Here is a 25,280-nt window from a genome sequence, read left to right as displayed (position 1 = left end):
CAGATGCTTGGGAGAATATTGCCTCACTAGTAGAACAGAATTAGACTAAAAGCATGGCAGAGCTTAAAAGCAAACTTTGAAAGGACACAACTTTCCTCTAAGTGACTTTACTGCATTGTATAACCTAGCTCAAGAACAGCAAAACCATCCAGTCAAATAACATTAAATTCGAAATGTCTGACATTTCAATGAAAAAGTAATAGATGTGTAAGAAAAGATGCCCCCTAATTAGGACAAAAATCAGTCAATAAAAGTAGACCCAGAAATTACACATATGGTAGAATTTATAGACAAGGGCATTGAAAAAGATACTTTAATTATCTTTCGTATGTTCAAGGAAGTGGAGGAAAGATTGAACTTGTTAAGAACATGAAAGATACAGAAAAGATCCAATTTGAACTCTGTACATTATAGCTGCTGAAAATTATAATCTTTGGGAAGAAAGATATGTTTAATGAGATTAATAGCATATTAGAAACTGCAAAAGAAAAGATTAGCAAACTTAAAGATGTAGCAATAGAAATTATTCTCCACAAAAGAGTAAAAACGACTGAACAAAAATGAGCAGTTGGTGATCCTGGGACAACTTTATTTGGCATAATATGCATGTAATTAGAGTCTCCAAAGGAGAGAACAGATCAGAACAGAAAAAATATTTGAAACATAATGGCTGAAAATTTTCCAATTTGATAAAATTATAAACTCGCAAGTCCTGAAGTTCAAATTCGCAGCACAAGAAACATGGAATAGTACGCCAAAGACACATCATTACTTAGAATCCATGATACATGGCCTGCGAGGACCTAGAGGCAAAGACTGGTGACATAAAGAACAACAGACATGAGAGGCAGCAGAACTCTCATTAGAAACTGCAAGACAAAGGACAACGCAACAGCATTTGCTCGGAGCAAAAAACCAAAACAGTAACAACAAAATTTGTCAACCTAGAATTCTGTATCTAGTGAAACCATCTTTCAAAACAAAGGTGAAGGACAGGCTTTTTCAGACATCTGGAAGCTGAGAGGAATCATTGCCATAAGGGGTTAGCATTAGAAGAAATGTTAGAGGAAGTCCTTTAGTCAAAAAAGAAAAAAGGCTCCCGATGGAAATCTAACAGAGGAATGAAGAGCACTGAAGCTGCTAACCCATGCTGGGCAAATGTAATAGACTTTTTTATTATTATTAAACTCTAAAAGATTCTCTAAAGCAAGGATAACAATAGTGTATTTGGTTTTTAACATGTCAGTAAGTATACAACAAAAGTAACATGGCATAGAGGCTGGGAGGGGGTTTTAGGCTGTACACAAAGTGGTGTGAGTTAAACATGTATGCTGTAAACCCTAAACACTACAAAACAACAAAAATGTGTGGGATGCACTAAAGCAGGCTTAGAGGGAAATAACTGAGGCCTATATTTCAGCATAAGAAACATCTCAAATTAATGATCCCAACTTCCACTTTAAGAGACTAAAAGCAAAATAAAGCCAAAGTAAACAGAAGAGATTAATAAAGATAAATGCAGAAATCAATGAAGTAAAAAACAAAAATAGAGAAAAATCATTGAAATAAAAAGATTATACTTTAGAAAAATAATATGAGTAAACTTCCAATCAGACTATTCTGAGAGAAAAAGAGGAAATACTTAAATTACCAATATAAGGATGGGCCGCCTGGGTGGCTCAGTCCTTAAGCGTCTGCCTTTGGCCCAGGGCGTGATCCCGGAGTCCTGGGATCGAGCCCCACATTAGGCTCTTCCACTGGGAGCCTGCTTCTTCCTCTCCCACTCCCCCTGTTTGCGTTCCCTCTCTCACTGGCTGCCTCTCTCTCTATCAAATAAATAAATAAATAATCTTAAAAAAAAAATTACCAGGGGTGCCTGGGTAGCGCAGTCGTTAAGCGTCTGCCTTCGGCTCAGAGCGTGATCCCAGTGATCTGGGATCGAGCCCCGCATCAGGCTCCTCTGCTGGGAGCCTGCTTCTTCCTCTCCCACTCCCCCTGCTTGTGTTACCTCTCTCACTGGCTGTCTCTCTGTCAAATAAATAAATAAAATCTTTAAAAAAAAAAATTACCAATATAAGGAATGATATGTGACTTGACCACATGTTCTAACAGGTTTTAGAAGGATAATACAGATAAAAAGATAATAAGGGGCTATTATAGAAAAAAAAAACTTAATGCCAATAAATCCAACAAAATAAAGTAGACACATTCCTTGAAAAATACAACCAAATCTCACACTAGAAGATATAATTTACCTCATTAGCCCTATATCAACTGAAGAAATTTAAGTGGTAGTTAAAACCTTCCCACAAAGAAAACTGCACGTCCAGATGATTTTGCTAATGAATTCTACTAAACACTTAAGGAAGACTTAATTTTATGTATACTCTTCCAAACAAATTGAGGTGAGAGTAATTCCCAGTTCATCAATGTCAGCATTAACCTGATACCATAATCAGACATTATAAGAAAACTTATCACTTCGTGAGCATAATACATAAAAAGGTACTACATCATGACCAAGTGAGATTTAACCCAGAGATGCCAAGTTGGTTTAATATCTGAAAAACAATCTATAATTCACCATATTAACAAATCAAGAAAAACCATAGGGTCATTTCTGAGAAGAACTCTGAGCAAACTGGTAATTAAAGAAAATTTCTTCAAACTGACAGGTTTTATTTATGAAAATCCAACAGTTACTATCATACTGATAATTGTGTGGGAAAGAAAAGATTTGACATCTGCATTTATATTGCCATTTTCCCTGAAGTTTCCCTGAATAATATTGAAATGTTAGATTGTGTTTATTAATGGAATGTCCCATTTACTTTAGAATTAGGACATGTGATTATAAGTAAACCAAAGAGTAACTTATTAGTAGATCTTTATGGCTACTTCCATTTAATATTTTATTTGTTGGACTGTAGTTAGTAAACATAGTTTCATTAAAGATTGGTAAAGATTATAAAATATTTTTATATTTAGTATTGTTTTGCTTTGACTTTTTTTCTTAATCTTTTATTGATTTTCCATCTCTATGCTTACTACAGTTCCACTTAGAAAAAGAAATCCTTATTTATTTTCTATTGGGTACATTACATGTCCACTGAATTTAAAGATGTCTAATTTCTACTCTTGTTTTTCTTTGTTTAGGAAAATATAGAACCTCTTCAGGTGTCATTTGCAGTTCTGAGTCCTCTAAGTAAGTCTTCAGTCTCTGGGACTCTTTCAGGTAGTAACTTTTATTTATCTTAAAATTAGATAAATGTCATTTTCCATATGTGTATATATGAAACTAACTCTTAATTTCCTTTTAAAATTTTATTATAACAATGTGTGCTTGGTCTAAAAAAATATATGTAGTATAGAAAAGCTTATAAGAAATCTCTTGGGGGGCGCCTGGGTGGCACAGCGGTTAAGCGTCTGCCTTCGGCTCAGGGCATGATCCCGGCGTTATGGGATCGAGCCCCACATCAGGCTCCTCCGCTATGAGCCTGCTTCTTCCTCTCCCACTCCCCCTGCTTGTGTTCCCTCTCTCGCTGGCTGTCTCTATCTCTATCAAATAAATAAATAAATAAAATCTTTTAAAAAAAAAGAAATCTCTTGGGGAACCTGGGTGGCTCAGTTGGTTAAGCGTCTGACTCTTGATTTCAGCTTAGGTCATGATCTAAGGGTCGTGAGATCAAGCCCTGTGCATGGCCCCACACTCAGCAGGGAGTTGGAGCCTGCTTGAGATTCTCTCCCTCTCCTTCTGCTCTTCCACATGCTTGTGTGCTCTCTCTCTAAAATAAATGTCATTAAAAAAAAAAAGGAATCTCTTGTCCATCCAGGTCTCACACCTTGTAATCACCCACAGTTAACTTCCATAGATGGTATCCCCATTTTTCAAGTCCTTGCAGACAGTGGAGTTGCCCTCTCAACAGTAATCTCCTCGTGACAGTTGGCACAACTGAACAATGTGGATCACAAGGGTCATTTTTCAGGGTCTGGAATTGTTCACCAACATTAAGTTGGCCTGTTGGGCACTTGCACATTTCGAGTCCCTGGCTTCTTTGTGATCATATCAATGCAAGCCAGGACTTGGATGACAAATGTCATGGGGACCATTATTCATGTCTCTCCCCTGACAGAAATCCCTTAGTGGCTTCTTGTTGGCTGGAAGACACAAACCAGATTCACTGGTATAGAATCCAAGACCTGGAGTGTGAAGTTAGAGCTAAACCTGGAAGTGTAGTCTGTCACGTTCCAAAGCCCATGCTCTTTTGCACACTGTACTGCCTTTCATTTACACCATTAAAAGTGATCAAATGAAAAATTTACCTGAATTTTGTAAGTTATAAACATTATTTTCATGATCATTCTAATGCCCTTTATTGCAATTTCATTGTACAAAATGTAGCTTGGAATAAATGGACATGAGTGAAAATATGGTATTTACTGTAATGTGATTTCATCTGTTATCTTAGCGTTATATGGTATGCATTCTCCATGGAAAGTGGTGAAAGTTTCTGAGTATTCAGTAAACTTAAAGTTTTAAAACATGTTTTTGAATCTCAAAATTTATTCTTGGTAATTATTTATGTTTAGATATTATATTATGCTAAAAGCAAAGGTGCATATCCAAAACATTATCCAGTATATCTGAAAAATGATGGCTCTTAAAACTTTTTGTTAGCTACCCTAATTTTGCTTGTGTCTTCTTCAGGCACTGATGACTTTAGCTCTTCAAAAAGCCATGAGAAAATAGTTTCCCATAAAGTTGGTAGAATAACACGGGCCTCTAACAGAAGAAGTGTAAGTGTTTGTATTTGGCATAATGTATTTGTTTTTAAATCTTGCTATAGATTTTTTCTTGTTTTTATGATCCCATGATTATGGGTAAAATCTTGATTTGATTAAAGTCATTGAGAGCAAATACCTTACCTACATAGCATGTATATAACCCATGGTAATACTCTTTTTCTGATTTGATTTTAATTCTGTTAGTTGGAAGAAAAATACAATAAAACAAGGTGCTTTCAGAGTTTGTGTTAATGTAGAAGGTAATCTGTTTGGAACATTTATTTGGGATATATGTGGTTTTGTGAATTTTATTGAGGTACACAATGGAAAAGAGGAGCGTGTAATTAACAGAGCCAGAAACTGGCATAATTATAACTTTTTACAAAAATATTTCATTTTCCATTTTTTTTTAAAACACTGGGTTTTAACTATGTTCAGTAGGAACATATCTCCCATTGAATGTCTTTTCCTATGTCATTAAATTAGATAAAATTGGATCTTTGTCTAAATTCATAAATATATAATATACCATTATGGGGCTTTTAGCTGATATTGTTGGGTGATAAACCCAGAATTCACATTTAGGTAATCTAAGTGCATGTTTCTCCCCCCCATAACTCAACAGCAGTTAGCTGCTAAATTGTAGATGCTTAGTAAATATTTGATAAAGAAATAAATCAACTAATTTTAAACTTTTTTTTCTTCCTTAAAATAATGGACAGAGTGCATATGCTTCTGGGTCTATGTTTAATAAGATCAGAAATTGGTAATTACTCTTCTCCCCCATTCGAGTTTAAGATGGTTAAAATACTTCTAATGGAACTTGTGAATTAAAAGGAACTGGGATAGAAAATGTGGCAGCAGTGTGGGAAGGAAAATAAATGTGAGAAACATACATCAAAATGAATTTGCTTGTGTTTTATGGTGTCCCTCCTTTAAATTTTCTTTATAGCAATTGATCACTTTCGCAGAAGAGAATGTTTGCAACTTACTTAATACAGAAGCCCAGCCTTGTAAAGAAAAGAAAATTAATAGGAGGAAATCTCAGGAAAGGAAGCGCACAGGAAGAGTGCTTCCTAAAAAGAATCAGGTAAGTGTGTATTTAAAGATGTAATAAGAGTAGAAGTGGTACCTTTCTTTGTTGTATGATCAGGAAAGCATGGAAACAAAAATTTTCCAGTTAACATTAGACCTAGGTCATAGAATAGAAAGGGCCAGAGGCAATTATATACTCAGCTATAATTACCCGAGGACCGTTTTTGTATCTTCTTCATTGTGTTACTTACATTCAGCATAGTAAAACGTCAGCACTCAACTGTTAAATTAAATTGATTCTTACCTTTGAATCTAATCGAACCCCACCCTATGAGAGGACTCCTCTAATTTCTTAGGCAAAGATGAGGTGCCATCTACCACTTGTTTGACTTCATTTCAGCCAGTGGCTGGATCTCTTCCCATATTTAAGGAAGAATTTAGAAACTGGCTCTTCATCTTCTTCAACACTTCAAGGCCTGTGCTGGCTCAGGTGACTTCACGATCTCTTTATGGGTAGCTGATCTAGCACCTTAACTCAGTCACCGGACCCCTGACACTGCACTGACCCAGACCTTCCTCTGCCATTCCCCACAGCTTGTTGCTACCAAGACCTTCCCGCTTTTAACAGTACACACGTCTGTGTCCCATTCTCTGACCCCAGCTGCCTCTCCAGCCAGCGTTCTCACTCCCTCACTTACCTCTTCCAGTACTAACGATCTTCCAGCTCCTCTGCGTACCCTCCGGCATTCAGATAATCCCGTCGTTTCCTGCGTTTCCTCGTTCACCCAAAACTGCATGAGCTGTGTCACCAACTCTTGTCAGTAATGTCCATCCTCCATCCCTGTCATTCCACTTCACCTCTCGATTAATCCACCACTGTCCCCTCTCCCATCTAACATTGCTCCTGGAGAGAATCACACAGGTGTTCCTATAGTGGAAACATAGCTTCAGATACTATCTGAAGTCTGGTCTCACTTTCTACCTCTTCACTTGAATTATTTTTCCAATTATTTTTCCAACTCCAACTAATGTTGAGTAACTTAGTGACTAAAATCTACCGCAGCCTTTGAGGTCTTGCCTCAGCAGCTTTTGACATAACAGAGAACACCCTTTACAGTCTCTGTTAAAGGTTTATTTTTTTTCTACCCACCCTTAATTTGTATTACCCAGAGTTCTACTCTTTGCCTTTCTAAATTGTGTTTATTCTGGGTGATGTTATAGGCAGCATGGTTGATGTGTCCCAAATCTTTCTGATCTATAAACATAATGGCCCAGTAGACTTCTCTTCTTAAACCATCCTACAAGCACCTCAGATATCAACTTTTCCAAAACTAAACTCATCAATTTTACCCGAACACCCCCTCCCCCCAAAACAGTCAGTAAACTTCCATCATGTTTCATGAAACAAAAACTGGCTTAAACATGGCCCGAACATCTGCAAGTCAGCAAAGCCAGAAGAAACCAGACATTTTCCTGGTTCGGTCCCTGTTATAGATCACACGCTTTTGAAAGATCCCCTTGCTGAAAAAAATACACGAGTTCATTTTTATTCACTTTATTATTGCATCAGAAATTGGTTTTCTTCAGACTCTTTAAAAAACACTGCTACAAAGAATATACACATACTTTTTGACAGAAAATCAATAGCCAGAAAGTTCAAGGAGGATTGAACATTAAGGTTTGTTTCAACCCCTCCCAGGACCCCATGGAATGAAAATAATTGATATAATAAGAAGACTAGACTCAGAATAGCAATGAGAAGAGGTAGGAAGGGAGGAGGGATATTAAGCAACAGACGACAGCCTTCAGTGAATCTCTGCTAGACAAAGTGGATGAGGGCACATTGACAGATGAAAGAGGTAGATTTACAGCCCAGAATATGCTCAGAAGGAGTCAGAGAGACATTGGGAGCCAGCCTGCACATTACGATCCCAGGAGACACTGGGCCCAGTATTGGCAGGTCCAGTGGAAGGTGAGAGTGGGAAGTGGTAATGGGAAACAGAATAACTGAAGTTTTGTACATGAGACCATTTGTACCAGTTGGCACCCCACCCCCTCTCCTGCCATGTTCTGCCATCTCAGAACAGATGTTGTCATGTAGGTAAAAGCCCTTATTCTGGCATTTGGAAAGTCCCATAGTCTTGACAGCCTGCTCTCGCCCCAAAGCAAAACCTACAGCTGAGACTCCCCATTCTGCCCTGCCCCACCCTGCCAGTAGTATTTCCCTGCAGAAAAGAGACTGAGCTGGAAAGCAGAGGAAACTCTCAGACCAATTTATCCAATCTTTTCTTATGTAAAAATCAGACAACTGAGTAGAAACCAGAGTTGAAAGATCAATATTTAAAAGTTGAAAAGCTGACCCCAGAAAGAGAGATCATCCTGGGGATGGAAGGAAACTATTAAAAAAAAAACCAAAACTGACATACTTGGATTTAAGAAAATATTATCTGCATAAAACTGAGAAGAGGATGCTATAAAAAAGGAGCAGAGGAAGAAATATTCATAAATATGTAAAATTTAGTAGTTGGACTAGAGAATAAAGGGAAGTCTTCCAGAAGGTAGAACAAAAGAGAAACAGGCTAGTAATAAGAGACATGAAAGCTGCATGTAGGAGACTACGTAGGGGCCTCAGAACAAGAAGATGGAATGAGAAATTGTCAAAAGAAGGGCATTTCCAACAGTGGAAGAAAGGAGTCTTCAGGTTATAAGGGCCTACGGAATGCCTAGTACAATTAAATTTAAAAAAAGGCCAGGACTTCAGCCTGTCAGTATGAAATTGAACAATAAGGATAACAAGAAAAGTGGACTTTTCCTCCCAGGAAACAAGAATCTGAGTAGTATCAAGTTTACCAGCAGTCTGAATGCTGAAAGGTAATTGAACAGGACCTTTAAAGTTTTGAACGAAACTTGATTTCAGCCCAATTCTCTGTACCTAGTCAAATTCAATTAAGTGTAAAAGGAAAAATAAATACATTTAGACACTCAAGGACTCTGAAAGTTTTTCTTTGGATATTACTGGAGGAGATACTCTAGCAAACTGAGGAAGTAAGCCTAAGGATTCAGAACACAGTGGATCTAATAATACAGGAGAGCAGTGGAAGATCTCTGAACATGGTTGTTCATCCAGCCTAGAAGAGCAACCAGTTGCAATTTGAGCAAGAGGAGAGGGTGCTCAGGATATGGTCTCTGGAGAGAAAAACAAAAAGACTTATGACTGAGAAAGTGGAAGGTGTGTCATATAAGAAAAAAAGAAAGGTAATTATACACCTATACCATTTCAAATAAAAGTCCGAGTATAAAAGTTTTGAGTAAATATGAAGCAAACGTTAGTGTGATTTCAAGCAATAAAGGAATGTAAGGAAAAGTATGTTTTCTAGTGCTAGGAGTCATCTACAGGGGGCGCCAGAGGAAAGGAATATGAGCTTTGTCCTCGGCGGAGCAATGAAAAATGTTTACACAGTCATAATGTAAATGCTATTTGTTTTCAACTAAGGGCAAAGCCTTAAGAACTTGACTGTTGTGCAAGACGGTCTAAATGTAGCTACTGGTAGAAAGTGAAAAACGGGTAGAAAAGATGTCAGTGAGGGTGTTAGCATTCAGTATAAGGGCTTAACAGTGCACATTCTGCAGCCAGACAACCTGGGTTCTAAATTCTGGCTTGACCACTTCCTACCGATGGAATGGAAGGCAAGATTCTTGATTTCTCTATTGATTCTAAAATAAAAGTAATAATGGTACTTAATTTATAAGCTTGTTGTGTACATTAAATGAGTTAATACTTATAAAATGCTTAGAACAATGTCTGGCCATAGCAAGCACTATGGCTGTCATTATGATTATCTTACGGATTAGGGATTCAAGATACATTTTGAAAAGTTGATGAAAAAAAATAAATTTACCTTTTGACCCAGCAATCTCATTTCTAGGAATCTGTCTCAGATCCAGTGACAAAAATGCAAAAAGACGTAGAACAAAGTAATTTTTTGCAGTATCCTTTGTAATACAAAAAAACTGAAACACTAAATGTCCGTCAGTATGAGACTGGTTGAATAAACTATGGTGTGTTGACAAAGTATTTTGCAGCTGTAAAAATAGTGAAAATTTCCAATGATGGAATGATGCCAGGATGTATTTACTGTTAAGTGAAAAAAAACACGAGGTGAACAATAACATATATAGTAGGCTTCTTGGTACTGAATTTTGACCCCACCCCCCCACCCTACCCCCAAAATACTTTTGCATTGAAACCTTACCTTGAGCACCTCAGAATGTGACTATATTTAGAGATGGGCCGTTGATGGGGTGATTGAGTTAACATGAGGCCGTTGGGATGGTCTCTAATCCAGTCTGACTTGTGCCCTTATAAGAGGAAGTTTGGACATAAAAGGAGATCCTAAGTGCGTATACACTCAGGAAGTAGACCATGAAAAAGGCAGCAGGAAGGCGGCCATCTGCACACCAAAGAGGGAGGCCTCAGAGGAGATCAGCCCTGCCAGCACCTTGGTCTTGGACTTCCAGCCCCCAAAACTGTGAGAAAATAGATTAAGACTGTGTAAGCCACCTAGTCTGCGGTGTTTTTACAGCAGCCAATATGACAAATGAATATACTATGTTTTATCAAGAAAATAGGAAACATTAAACTCTGTGTGTGTGTGAATGTGTGTATATACTAATACACATAAAATCTTTTCATGAAAGTGGGAGAGTAAGCCAAAAACAAAAACTGATTACCTCTAGGGACAGGGGACAGAGGCGGGAATAGGAAGGACTCAAAGCTGCACTTTATTGAGCATGTTTTGTACTTTCGACGTTGAACTGTGTCAGGGTTATACATGACTGTGAAACAAGTCAAAATTATGAAAAAGAGAACAGTCCTTAAAATTTGGAAATAAAATGAAGCAAATTAATCTGGGTACCAGGTTGGTGACTTGACCTCACAAATAATTCTTTCAAACCTAGAATTTAAAAAAGTCCTTGTGGAAAGCATCCTAAGGACAAGAGTGACTGCAGAGAGAGTGAGCTTAAACAGTATGAAGACTCCTGTTGAGAAAGCGCAATCTAGAATAAAGAAAATAAAGGTTTTTATGGGGTTTTTTAAACTGTCATTAGGAATCCAGACTTTACCCTTAGACAAAAAATAAAAATTCAAATTCAGAACCTTGTTAGGCCAAATTTGAATTGGAAACATCAGTATGGACTCATGTTTTTTCCTTTAAAGAGATTTCCTAGCTCCGTCAAGGCTTAGAAGCAATGAGTTCCCCTGGAACCTAGATTGCCATTTCTGAATACCATTTTCAACTAAAAGGGATCAAGGTTCCGGAGTGAAATGGTTGCTTTTGGGTTTATGAACAGCATATGTAGGAAACAAGCCTGGGTTGGTACCAGTGTGCAGTGAAGGAAGTTTAAGAAACCACTGGAACCATGGGGAAGGACCTCAAATCATCTCAAAGGGGCTCCTTTGTCCGTAAGGTGGGACAGTGTGACTATCAGAAATAACAATTGCAGGGCACCTGGGCGGCTGAGCTGGGTAAGCATCTGCCTTTGGCTCAGGTCATGATCTCAGGGTCCTGGGATCAAGACCCGCATCGGGCTCCCTGCTCAGTGGGGAGTCTGCTTCTCCCTCTCGCTCTTCCCCTCCCTGTGTCTCTGCTCTCACTCTCTCAAATAAATAAAACCTTTTTTAAAAAATAACAATTGCAGTGGATTGAAACACAGACTTCAAATAGGAAAAAACACTTCATAATAGTTAAAAAATCTTAAAGGTGACCAACCATTAGAAGCTAGCTAGGACACCAATTCGGTTTTGTGAAAACTAGAATATACAGGAGTTCTATTTCAGGGAAGCAAATAGTTGATGAGGGGAAGTTATTTATAGGAGAATTTCTAATAAGTAAAAAAGACACGTTCATGAAAGTTGTTGATCATGGGATAGAAGGCTGATGGGAGAGCCAGAATGGATGGATTGGACTGAACACCTGAGCCCATCGGTCAATCACAATGTCACAGGGGAGAGAACATGGTCCTTCCAATGCAATGAGGAAGTCTACAGGCATCCATGAAATGCTCTTTTCAAAAAAAATCCAAAGCGAATCTAATCAAGCCTAGATCTAATGACCAGTTTTAGGAAGTGTAGAGGAGAGGCAAAAATAAAGACTCCTTGATTGCAGTCAACCAAATCCAGAGTTTGGCTAATTCTCCGAAACAAGTACCTCAGGTTAGTCTTCAAATAAATGGCGAGGGAAGAAAGATAGATTAAAAGATCTATCAACCAAATGAAATGTGTGAGGACCTTCTTGGAATCCTGATTTGAACAGCTGTAGAAAGACATTTATGGACCAATTGGAGAAATTTGATCTCTGGGGAAATAATAGGGAAAATTTGCTGTCTTTGTTCTTTGTGTCTAAGCTTTTTATTTTGAGATCATTTTAGATACTTAGGCTGTTGTAACAAGAATTATGGAGATTTCCTAAATACCCTCTACCCAATTTCCCCCAGAGATGACCTATAAAAGTTAGACAATATCACATTGAAAAATACCAACACAGTCAAGATACAGAACATTTCTGTTGCTACAGGGGTCTCCTCTTGCCCTTTTGTAGCCCTGCCTACTTCCCATGCCTGTCCCCACCTTAAGTGGCAACCACTAATCTGTTCTCCATTTCTTTCATTTTATCATTTCCAGAATGTTATGTAAATGTAATCACACTCTATGTAAACTTCTTGCGACTGGCTTTTTTCACTCAGTGTAATTCTCGGGAGATTTATCCAGGTGGTTTCGTGTATCAACAGTTAGCTCCTTTTATCCCTGAATGGTATTTGTTGTTATTTAAAAAAAAAAGGGGGGGGTGATCAATTTGCAATATATACCTCTATCAAGTCATTACATTATATACCTTAAGCTTAAATTTTATCTGTCAATTATATCTTGATAAAGCTGGGGGGAAATGGCATTGTAAAAGGAAAAAAATCAATAAAATACAATGCCAGGTAATAAAAGGTTTCATTTTCTTATGGAATAAAAAAAGGAACTTTATCTCTTAGGGATACTGCAGAATTTTCACATGAAATGGGGTAATGCCTGGGGTTTGCTTTAAAATAATCTGAGGGAAGGGGATCATAAGTGAATCCTGATTTCTATATGTTAGTAATTGTTGAAGCTAGAGGTTGGGTACCTGGGATTCAATATACTATTCTTCCTGTTGTGTGTTTAAATTTTTCATTATGGAAAGTTAAAAATACAACACTATGAGCCTCTTATTTAGAGAGATGGAGGTAGCTATAAGAACTAAAAATGGAACCAATAAGTAAACAAGGGGTAGGGAAGTACGTGCTTTTCATCGTAAGTTCTCCTGTACAATTTGATTTGTTGCCATGTACATGGATTATTTTTAAATAATTTTAAAGCTACGCACAGGAAGCAAGTTAAGAATTTGTGCAAATATAAGAATTTATGTCTGTTTCATGATCTCCTTCACTGAGAAGAAATATTGGTGATTCTGGACTAAATGGAAGCACTCTGGGGATAATACCTTCACTTGTCCTTTATCTGCCTGAAGTCATAAACCAACCTAACTGTTTGTAGATCAATGGCTTCCCTAGGATCCCAGTCATGTGCGGCTTCTTTAGTACAGTATAAGCAAGGCTTTTTTGTATTGGAGCAAATTTAAGTTTTGATAAGGTTCTGGCCTCTGCAGATGAAACCTTCTAATGGACAAGCAATACTAGATGTATGTTCATGACAGGTGTTTTAATCTTTCGTCTTGGGTGGTGTACTTCTACTGGTGTATTTTGGGTGGTGTACTTCTACTGGTCCATAAGAATGAAAAAGCATTATTAGTTTTTCATCATGTGTAGCAAATTTTATGAAGTTTAACGATATCTTTTCTTTTACATTCATTCATTCATTTGTTCATTATTCTTGTTTGTTGAGAAGTCATTATGTGCCGGGCACTGTTGCAGGTACTGGAGACATTTTATATGAAGAAAGATGTCCAAAATCCTACTAAAAGGGTATTTTCTGTACTATGAATCAGAGGCTATTCCAGAAGTTATAACCTGATGACAATGACCATAATGTATTAACTGTGTAGCGCCTGTGTCCCATAGAAATACTGAGCATAATTTGGTCTTAAAAATATTTTTCCCTGTATCAGTTCTCACAGTACTAGGAAGGAATGTAAAAGAAAGAGAACAGCCGACTCATAGCTCTTCTGTATATGGCTCAAGCCTTATTTTAACCATTTTGCTTATGTTGACTGAGTACTTGCCGCAGTTATCTGTGGTGTGGGCTGATGGGGTTCCCACTTTGGAGCGGAGGAGGTACAGAGAGGTGAGGTAACTTGCCTAAGATCGTAAGGCAATTTAGGGGGCAGAGGCAGGCATCGGGCACCAGAGGTCATATGCTCTCTTTGGCAGCTCATCCGTGGAGCCCAAGTTAAGATTTTTCTCTTGATTTCCACATCCATTGACCAAGCTATCATTTCCCCAACTGTTCCATGGAATGTCAACAGATGTTCATTAAAAAAAAAAAAAAATTTTAAATAAAATAAAAATTCATGGAAAAATAGTTAACCCAGCATTTTCCTAATGTGTATGGAGATTATTTATACCGAGGACTTCTCAGAGAATTTAATGTTAAATGTATATTGTAAATCACCAAGAGGAACATTTATCTTGTACAGTTCTAAAATTATTTTTCCATGGAATGTTTTGTTTTGTTTTGTTTTTACAGGATATCTATAGATATCTCAAGGAACATACAGTTCTGTGCCGTTTTTGTACTCTTGAATCTCATCCACTCTTTCATATCATTAGTTTCTATGCTTTCACCCAAATGATCTTTCTTCAATGTAAAATCAAATGTTGTCACTCCCTGAATCACTGTGCAGTGACACTTCCTTCCTTTCAGATTCCTACTCATTGCGTACCAGGTTGCCTTGCTTACTTTATGGAGCGGTCTTGAAGGCCCCCTGTGGGCCAGGTACCCATCTCGCTCCATATAGAGTCTGTCATGGTTTACATGTATTACAGTTACCGTTAGACTGGGAGCCCCCTAAAGACCACATTCTGTTTGGTTTTTGTTTTCTACCTAGCAGTTAATACCTGTACATAGTGGTTTCTCAATAAATGTTTGAATGAATTCTATTTTCTGGGAGCTTTAATTGCTAAAAACATGTACCTTATGTTGACCTAAAGTCTGGTTCTCTCCAGTATTACCACATTGAGTGTATTTCTTTTTGCTCATAACAATACAACGTTTGAGTTTCCCCGAAGTCCTTTCCATGTGAAACTTATTTTTTTTTAAAGTGAACATTAGTTCTCAGTTGCTAACATGGCAATCAAAACTGAATTAAATACTACATTCCAGATGTTGTCACAACAGTTAATTTTTATAGAAACCCACGTGTTTTCCATCAGTTATTACCAGACCATTGTCCATCATCTTCTACTTGTGCTTGTTAACCCATCTTATTTTGACTACTCATTTTAATCTTGATTAAATCATCTGTTGTTAGAAGCATCTCAGGTAGCTTTGTGTCATCTTTAACTTTCATGTATACAACTGTTGTTTCTCCTTCCAAACCTATGAGCAGAAGACAGTCTACCATAGCTTCCAGTAGATGGCTCATTCTAGGTTAAACTCAAGTCAGCCTAACTGTATCCTACTTACAAATATCTCATGTCTTAAGTCTGTCAATTCTACAACATCTAATCTATCTTTCACTCACCCAGAACTTATTTTGGCAAATGTTTTGTGGAAATGTAGACCATTGATAACCATATAATCTGTAAATTCAGTTCTGCTTCATATTCTATTTGGCTTTGTGTAAGCTCCCCAGCCCCCCATGCCTGACTCAGAATTTTAAACAGCATAGCCGGTCTCAGGTTTTTTGGTAAGAATTAGTTAAAGGATCAAAATTGTGTATGGTGTGACATCTTTCCCAATTACGGCATTTTAATGTATTTCACAGGCTTTAAAAAGTTGCAGGAAGAAGAAAGCAAAGGGAAAGAAGAGCGTTCAGAAGTCTTTATACGGGGAAAGAGACCTTGCTTCGAAGAAGCCGCTCCTCAGTCCAATTCCTGAGCTTCCTGAGCTCTCGGAGATAATGCCTCCCACTCCAGGCGCCGGAAGGCTGTGTTCAGGTATCCTGTTCTTCTGTTGATGTTTTATGTTCTCCACCACCTACTTGCTGTTGCACCCTCTTTTCCCTTTTTCCCATTCACTGTTAAGGAGCATACAAATAAAAATAACAGTCATATGACCATGAGAATTTTAAGGAAGCAGTAGTTTGTAAATTTTACCCTCTTCAGAATCTGATGGGAGCTCTGGATCCTCTCCCCAGAGAAACTAAGACACAAGATAGTGCGTATAATTTTAGGGGAAATAATTTCCTTCCATCCCTTTTCTTTTTAAAGCATTTTAATATTTTTTAAAGCATTCTGTTAAAGTAAAATGAATTCCGTGTGCTATTATGGTCCGTCATGAAGAGTAAACAAGGTGATGGTTCAGTAATAGATAAATCTTTTATACTTATGGACAAAAATAGAAAATGATGTTTCATAACATTTATAAATTGAACTTAAAACAGTTTTGTTGGAAAGCGAAGATTAAGTCAGTTGACATACTGGTTAGATAAAAATTTTAGTTGCTTCTGTTTTTTAATGCCTGTGTTTTAAAAGTCACTAAAATCATGCTGAAATTAATGAGTATGTGTTCATTCAGTGTGTTAATTTTGTATAGAATAATTTTAAAAATAACTCTTTGTCGGTCATCAGAGATGTAGAGCCTGCATTCCATTTGCAACATATCTGTAGGATTTGTAATAGATCCAAGGACGAATAAGGTATATGCCACCCTTGACTGTTGGCTTCTACCTCCTTAAAATTCCGGAGAGCACAGAGTTTAAACATACCCAGCTAGACCATCATCACACACACGCTGCTCCAGACCCTGGGCTCCAGCCACTGGGCATGGGCGGGGCTCTCCTGCCCCAGCACCTTTATGTACTGTTTTGGGACAGGGGGTTGGCCACCCCACTTCTTTTTAATCTGGCCTAATGCTGCTTATCCTTTAAGATTTAGCTCTGCTGGCTGCCTTTCCAAGAAAAGTCTTTGTTCACCTTACACCTTTACCATCGAGTTGGTAATGTTCCATCTACCTCCCTCCCCTGCAAACTGCAGTCCCCTTGAGACTGAAAACTAAGTCTTATTTCATTGTATCTCCAGTTCCTGACCAGAGTTTTTCCAAAGATATTTAAACAATGACTGTTAGTATAGGTTTTCCGTATTGCATCTTATTGGAGAATTTATTTTTAGAAATACCTGAAGGATTCTTTATCTATAACCAGTGGTATCATCTGTTATAAGGGTTTAAAGCAAAATCTTCCCTCCTTTTCCATTTTTCCCTGTCCCTTTTTGTCTCTCTTCCTGCCTTTATCCCTGTCCCCTATCTTTCTTCTCTAGCATGTCATTTTCATGAAGAATACATAAACATCAATTTGTAAAGTTGTGTAAAGAGCCCAACTGATATACTAGTTGGTTGCCACTGAGTGGACCCTATGTTAATCTCTACCTTACATGACCTGATTTTAAGTACCCAAATCATGAAATACTGGTTTTTAGATTTTTGGCTTAGCTGATGTTTTATATATTTTACAGTTCTGGTTTTGTTTAAAACATTTTTTATACTTAAATGACTGGCCAATTAAGAACCTTACTCTGCGATAGCAAGAGAGATGGCATCCAGTAGCATTGAGGTTTTGAACACGGAAAGCCTGAATTTTTTTAGGCTATGTTCCACAGCCTAAATTGTTTTTTAAGATTTGCTTATTTATTTGAGAGAGAGAGAGCACACATGGGAACTAAGGGAAGGGCAGAAGGAGGAAGAGAATCTCTAGCAGACTCCCTGCTTAGCGTGGAGCCCAACCTCGAGCTCTATCTCAGGACCCTGAGACCATGACCTGAGCTGAAATCAAGATGCTTAACCGACTGAGCCACCCAGGCACCCCTTTTCTTTTAAAAAAAATTTTTAAAGTTGTATTTATTTAAGGCTGTGCTGCATAGCTTTAAAACCTTGATGATGTTTCTTTCATCTGTGTGATGTGACAGAGACACAGGACAGCCTCCACATGCTGTATCTTCCTGGAGTCTGACTTTTTAGTCAGATGGAGATGGAAGGGGAAGATTTTTAGAATATTGAAGCAAGTATAGCTCTGTTTGAGAATACAGTGCAGTTGAAATCATATTAAAATTTTTAACACAGAGCATAAGACCTAAATGTCTTCAAAAGTACCCTTTTGGCTAAACCCTCAGATCCCCCAGAATTCCAAGTTTTCTTTTCTCTATTTCAGGGGAAACATAGCTAGAAAAGTTGCAGAAGCACCGTGGTGCCCATTTTCAGTAATTCATTTCTCGGGAAATGTGAAATGTGGCTGCCTCATGCTAATTAACCTTGTAGTGTGGAAAGTACATTAGAATAGAGGAAGCAATTTGAGATATACTTCTCATTTTCATGGTCTGAGATTATGTACTTTATTCACTCATGTATTAAATACATATTTTCTTAACCTGTGGCTTGGGAAAGAACTAAAAAAGAGCAGGATGACAGATGGGGCAAGTGCAGCATACCATTTGTAAATCTTGTGAGTTTTGAAAGCCTAAAACACAGAATAGGATATGGCACCTGTTTGATTTGTCGACCTTTCTTTCCATTGTTACTTTTTAGTGAGATTTAAACTTATTTACATGCCCTTAGATGATTTCAACTCCAACGGTGAACTTGAAGAAGCAAAGCTTCCTAAAAGAAAGACTCTTTTGCCCCAGAACCCAGAAGATTTGCAGATGAATCAAGGCTTTAATAAACGCGATCTGTCTGCATTCTGCGGCTCTTACACGAAAAGTTCCTTGTCGCTTATTAATGCTACTTTAGATCAAGATTTAAATATAAATGCCGTGGCAACTAATGAACATAAAACTATTCCAAAAGCAGAAATTAAGTCGGAAGTTGAGAATGGACTGAGAGCTGGCCCTGAGAGTGAAAGTGGTCATGTTTCTTGTGCTCCTGTGACCGCAGAGCCCTTGGCATCAGATGATGCAGAATCCAGTGCTATCCTGCCGTCCCGGGAATTGGCTGCTGCCGGTCAAAATGTGGAAAACCTTTTTCAAATCTTTAAAATTTCAGAAGATGTAAACATAAAGTATGAAAAACAGGATGACTTTTTAATAGCTACAGAAGGAAAACTGCAGCCCATGCATTTAATGTCTGACTTACAAAATGAAGAGGTCTTAAGTGGCAACGTAAAAGAAAGTAAAAGTCCGGAGGGAAGAAACTCCCTAGAAGGTAAAAGTAGCACTGGTATGAGTGGTGGAGAAAAGAAGCATAGAAGACGCTCTACGTGTTATTCCAACAGCCAGAGTTTATATTTGGAAAAAAATGGCAATCACAAACCTCCCTACATTGTGAGTAGCTCTCTAGAAATTGGTTTAGAAAATTCTGAACTGTATAAAGATTTATCGGCCTCCATAGAGCAAACCTTCCAGAGAACAAATAGCAAAACAAAAGTAAGACGTAGCACAAGGCTACGAAAAGATTTGGAAGATGAAGGGCTTGTATGGATTTCAGTTCCATTTCCTTCCACGTCCTGCACGTCGCAAAGAATGAAAAGGAGAACAATATGTACCGTTGACAGCAGAGGATTTGAAAGCCTGTCCCTCTCTCAAGAAACTGTGTCTTCTGGGCAGAAACCGGGTCTGTCGCTGTCCGTATCAGGTAAAGAAAACAGGGAGGGCCTCGCGGCCGGTTCTTCCAGTTTACCTGGAAAGAGGAGGAAGAGCCTCTGTACATCTACACTCGCAAATTCGGAAGATACTACTCAGTCCAAGTGCTACAAAAGAAGAACCTCTCTCGGCCAGAAGGGAGAGAGCTCTCTCAAGGACTTCGAAGCAGTCGGACACGTCCGGGAACTAAAGCAGTGACTGGCATTTCCTACAGACGTGTGGCAGCAGAGAAGGTAACTGTCTGTGCTTAAAAGATCCTTTCATTCTGATTCTCATCGTTTGTTCAACTTCGCTGTTCTACAAGTTTCAAATAAAATCATTTGAGTTGAACCTATTTCTAAGTAGAAATAAGTGAATTTCTTCATTCGAAAGGGAAACATTCTATTAAAAATGTTCTTCTCTCCCCAAATAGTACATATTTACTGAAGCTTTCACATTAGTACATGTTTACTGAAGCTTTAGAGTCTCTGTTGTAAAAAAAAAAAAAAAAAACACCACCATCTTCTAGAATTGACTCATTCTGTCTGCATGAGAAGAGTTTAACAAACAACATGGTAGAATTAATGTAATTTTACAAAGATTGAAGGGAATACAAGGTTAAACACTGTTAGAAAATGAGAAAAGATGTGTTTTTAAAATGCTGCCAAAAAAAAAAAACTGGTTAAAAAATGTTAGGAGGAAAGATGGAAATCATAAGACTTGTTGGTTTAAAGTTGAGAAGTTTTAATGATTTGCTTTGTCTCAAATGAAAATTGTGTATTAATAGGTTAAAATCAAAACTTAAACATGGCATTTTGGAAAATTCTTTCAATAATCAGAATATTATAAATCTAGCATTATAAAATGAATATATAGTTTATAAATAACTAAGGTGAAAGCATTTTCTCCTTCAAACAAGATTCTTACATGCTTTGTGGGGTGGGAGGTGAAGGATTGGTTTTTGGTGAAAACAGCAGTTTAGTTGAATCATCTTCCAGATCATTCCAATTAGTCACATGTAGGATTTATTCCAAGAAATCCCAAATTAGTAATTTGGGATTTAATTCATGGCTCTCCATTTAAAAATAACATTTTTTTAAATCCAAAAACTCGTAAGAAAGGGCCCTGGAAAATGAGTTTACTTAACGTGAAGGTGGTGGTAGATGGCTGATTTTTTTTTTTTTTAACATGGTCTTTTCCAGCAGTTCTCTTTATTTCACAATATCAAGTACTGTCACTTGTTTCGGATTTTCCAGTTACATTTCAGCAATGTCCTCTCCTATCGCCGTTTTGATGACGGCAGTTGGAAAATCTAAATTGCTATATATCTGGAATATGTGAATGCACATAAATCATTGTATCATTAAACAATTGTCTTTGAAATCCTTTAAATCATTAAACTCTCCCGCCCCCTGATAGCAGAAACATGTTAACAAATAGAGCTCTCTATAAATAACACAACAGGGAAGAAAGCTCCTGCTGGGCGCCCATTTCCCCCGCCTCGGATAGAGACTATTTGTTACCTTCTTGGCACCAATAGGTCTGGAACTCCTGCTGCTAAAGACTCAATGTATTTTACATTAACGCTCAAAGTGATCCCCAATTTCTTCTGCTAAAGGGTGGATTGTTTAAAAAATTCTTTTATCTTTACACGTAAATTATTTATGGGCTTTTTTCTCCCCGTTTATAGTTTGGTATGGTTGGCAAATCACTACCACTGAAAACAAGCCCCCCCCCCCCACCAAACGAAGCTTTTGGGTTTGGGTAATTTAAAAAGAAAAGAATAAAAACTTTCAGAAACATGCGATGTTCAGGGTTTTGTTTTTTAAAAGCTTTTGGTTCTCCTTTAATGTGAAGACTAAAACTACTGATCGTTTTTTCTCCCCTTTTTGCTGTATGATGATGTATAATCTCATGAGTATTTGAATTTTAAGAATTTCACATGCTTATTTTATTAAAATGTGCTGATGAGGATAAGAGAAACATTTGATCCGTGGGATTTTTTGGCTGGACTTTTCAAATGTAAAATTGTTATGTGGCATCTCCAGTTAAAAATGTAAACACTTGATGCCTTTTGCTGGTTTCAGGACGTGTGGGTTTAAATGTTTCGTTGATATTTGTAAATAACAAATAGGCAGTTTTTCTAAAAAGAAGAGGTCCGAGAAATCAAAGCAATTTGGACATAGCTTTATCCACTGTCTCGTTTGTATCCTAAGATTTGTGAAAAGTTAATTATTTCTGTATTTGATCATGCTTGCTTGTTTTTAGCTGTTTCTTTTCATTATTGGTTGAATCAGAAACTGGGCTTCAGAAGAGTTTGTCCTTGCCTTATCTTTTTTTCCTGCGGTAACCCTTGACATTTTGCCTTGCCAAGTCTGGGGGTCTTTTGTTGCTCCTGTAGATGCTCGTTTGTTCCAGAAGATGGCAGCATGACATCTGGATACTTTACCTTAAGCCCGGCAGCTCTTCCTTGTTGCTGTGGGTGCTTCCCTTTAACTTGTATTTTCACTCATTTTTATCACGAAAATGATATGTGTCTGTTGGAAAAAGTAGAGAACGGTATACAATAGAAACTGTCTTCCTTCACCTCATGGGAGCATCCCGCAGCCACACCTGCCTCTTCCCAGCTTTCTGTGTAAACACTGTTAACAACTGGCCTGCGTCTTCCAGACCTTCGCCTGTGCAAACATGTTTTCTAACAGGACCACTGTAATGTGCCATTCTGCCACTTAATTTTTTTATTCAACAAAATACCATGACTAAACTCCGTGTTGTTATGGGGAGCTCCCGTGCTCCTTAAGTCTTTTGAATCCCTGCATAGGGTTGTTTACCCTGCACATCTGTAACTTAGTTAGCCGTCTCCTTACTAACGAATGCTAGTTGTCTCCACTTCTTTGTGGCTGAAAATTATGCCACGCTGAGCTTGTGTGCACATGTCCATAAGATAAAGTTCTTGAAATTAAAATTAATTGGATATCAAGTTATCCTCCACTGTTCATACCTGGTACAGTTCTCTCATAAAGATTTTGTTATGCATCGCCTTCATTCAGCCTGTCACGTTCTTCTCCTGCCGCTTGAATGCCACTTTGCTTCCGTTTCCTCTCGCTGCCCCCAGCTGGCTCTTGAGCTGTGGAATCGAGTGTGGGGCTTAGACTTGGTGTGACAAGGAGGAAATGAGTATTAATGCCCAATTCATGCTTTAGATCGAAAGAACTTTGTTTTTTCTGAAGTCAGGTGTATTGAGGTGTAATTGACTCTAGTAAACTGTACTGAAATTCACCTTTTTAAGCGTACAGTGTGAATTTTGGCAATTGATCCAGTTATCTAATGACTACCGCAGTTACGTAATAGAACATTTCCATCACCTCGGAAGACCTCCTGCCTCTTTGTGGTCAGTCCCCTCTCCCCTAACCCCAACCCCTCGCAATCACTTAGCAGATTTCTGCCCTTCTAGATTTGCCTATTCTGCAACGTTGTTAAATGGATGTAAGAGTTAGAGCCTTTTGTCTTTCTTGAAATTTAGCAGAATGCTTTAGAGATTCATCCATGTTTCATGTCATAAGTAGTTGATTCCTGTTTATCGCCAAGTAGTAGTATTCTGTTTTATGGATGTACCAGGTTTCTTCACTCATTCGCCAATCGATGTATTGATATTTGGATTGTTTGTTTTTTTTACTATTACAAATAAAGCTGCTATAAACATTCACATATGGATTTTTTTTTTTTTAGACACGTTTTCATTTCTCTTGGGTAAATACCTGCGAGTGGGGATTACTGGGGTGTATGGTTGGGATATGTTTAACTTTTTGCGAAACTGCCGGGCTTTTCCATCGGGGCTGCACCATTGCACATGGTCACCTGCAACGTGCGTGTTCAGTTTGCTGCACATTTTCACCAGCACCTGGCGTTGTCTGCCTTTTTCATTGTAGGATTCTGGTCACTGTGCAGTCGTATCTCACTGTGGTCTTGTTGTAGATTTCCCTAACGACTAATGATGGAGAACATCTTTTCCTGTGCTTATTTGCCATTCTTGTATCCTCTTTAGTGAAGTGTCTATTCAGATTTTTTGCCCACATTTTCTTTACTTATTGGTGTTTCCCTATTGAGTGAAACAGTTCTGTGTTTATTTGGATACAAATTTCTTTTTTTTTTTTTTAAAGATTTTATTTATTTATTCAACAGAGATAGAGACAGCCAGCGAGAGAGGGAACACAAGCAGGGGGAGTGGGAGAGGAAGAAGCAGGCTCATAGCAGAGGAGCCTAATGTGGGGCTCGATCCCATAACGCCGGGATCACGCCCTGAGCCAAAGGCAGATGCTGTGCCACCCAGGCGCCCCTGGATACAAATTTCTTATTGGATGTGTCTTGCAAATTATTTTTCCCGGGTCTGTGGCTTGTCTTTTTATTTTCTTAGCACTGTCTATTAATTTCAGTATAATCTGTAATCAGTTTTTTTCTTAGTGGCTCATGCTTTTATGTTTTATCTAAGAAATCTTTGCCTAATTCAAGAGCACAGGGATTTTCTCCTGTGTTTTCTTGTAGAAGTTTTAGAGTTTTATCTCTCAGGTATTAGATGTACTTTGAGTTGAATTTTTGTATATTGTGTAAAGTCAGGGTTTTTTTTAATGGAAATTATTCACCATTTTGTTGAAAAGATTATGCATTCCTCGTTGAATTTCTGTGCCACTTTTGTTGAAATTGGTTGACCTTATATGTACAGGTTTGCTCTGGACTTTATTCTTTTCCATTAATCTGTGTTTAAACCAACATCACACCATCTTGATTACTATGGAAAGCTTTTTTCTTTTTCTTTATTATGATTCTTTATCATAGTTTACGTTTAAAAGTTCTTTTTGTGAGGGAGGCCTGTAGAAGCAAAAGATTGACCAACCAGTTCTATCTGGAGCCTACAATTATACCCAGACTGTTTTTCCATTTAGGGCAAAGAATCAATAATAAGCTATCAAATATGGGAAGGAAACCAACTTCTTTGGGTCCATACACATTCAGCCCAGTGCTCTTGTAAATCGGTGTGCTACAGTTCATGATTCTATATTGTCACCCTGAGCCACTATAAGATTTAGTCATTGAGAAAGAATTCTCTTTTTGAACACTAGCATATAAAATCAGCAAGAAAATAAGTGAGTTGAATTAAAATAAGGTTCAAAAGTCTTTGCCAAAAATATTAAATTATAAGTCTGATTCATTTCTTCTCATAAATAAGGTTTTTACTATAGTTTGGTTTTCATATAAAAACTGCCACCACCCTTACACATAAAGAAGCCTTAGCGTTTGAGAATTATTTCTTAAACATGGGAAGATTTTACTGCAGTGGGTCACCCTAGGTAGGCAGATTGTAGATTAATTAATATGTATGCTAGGCATTAACTTCTAATGTGATCACTCCCTTCAAGATACTCCGTTTTCTCTAAGGGGCAAAATTATAATCCAGGGTGATTATAGAGGCACGTCCTGGTCCTCTCAACCCTGAAGTAGCACCACTTGGAGATCAGGTAAGTTAGTTTGGTTTCTTTCTGGAAGAAGTGATGCTTGAGCAAAACACACGAACAGGACTTTTAGGTGAATGGGGATCCAAAAGACATAATCTATTCCAAACATAATTATTGTAATTATTTTGTAATTTTTACAATTATTTGCTGTGATGAGGCAATATCAGTTGGCCTCATCTCATACACGTTTTTGCT

General features: G+C 37.8%; 1 protein-coding gene across 1 annotated transcript in view; it reads left to right on the top strand.

The window, feature by feature from the left end:
- The window catches only part of CDCA2 (cell division cycle associated 2), a 49,766-nt gene extending 26,485 nt beyond the window's left edge, over nt 1-23,281 (top strand). Inside the window, exons 11-15 of the mRNA XM_040626489.1 lie at nt 3,157-3,235; nt 4,709-4,797; nt 5,738-5,875; nt 15,792-15,963; nt 18,575-23,281. Coding sequence (XP_040482423.1) covers nt 3,157-3,235; nt 4,709-4,797; nt 5,738-5,875; nt 15,792-15,963; nt 18,575-19,794 — 1,698 coding nt within the window. The 3' untranslated portion in view covers nt 19,795-23,281. The remainder of the gene's footprint in view (nt 1-3,156; nt 3,236-4,708; nt 4,798-5,737; nt 5,876-15,791; nt 15,964-18,574) is intronic.
- The last annotated feature ends 1,999 nt before the right edge of the window (nt 23,282-25,280 follow it).

Source organism: Ursus maritimus, unplaced genomic scaffold (genome assembly GCF_017311325.1).
Source record: "Ursus maritimus isolate PB19 unplaced genomic scaffold, ASM1731132v1 scaffold_11, whole genome shotgun sequence".
In the NCBI taxonomy this organism is placed as follows: domain Eukaryota; kingdom Metazoa; phylum Chordata; class Mammalia; order Carnivora; family Ursidae; genus Ursus; species Ursus maritimus.
This window is presented reverse-complemented; position numbering and strand designations above follow the sequence as displayed.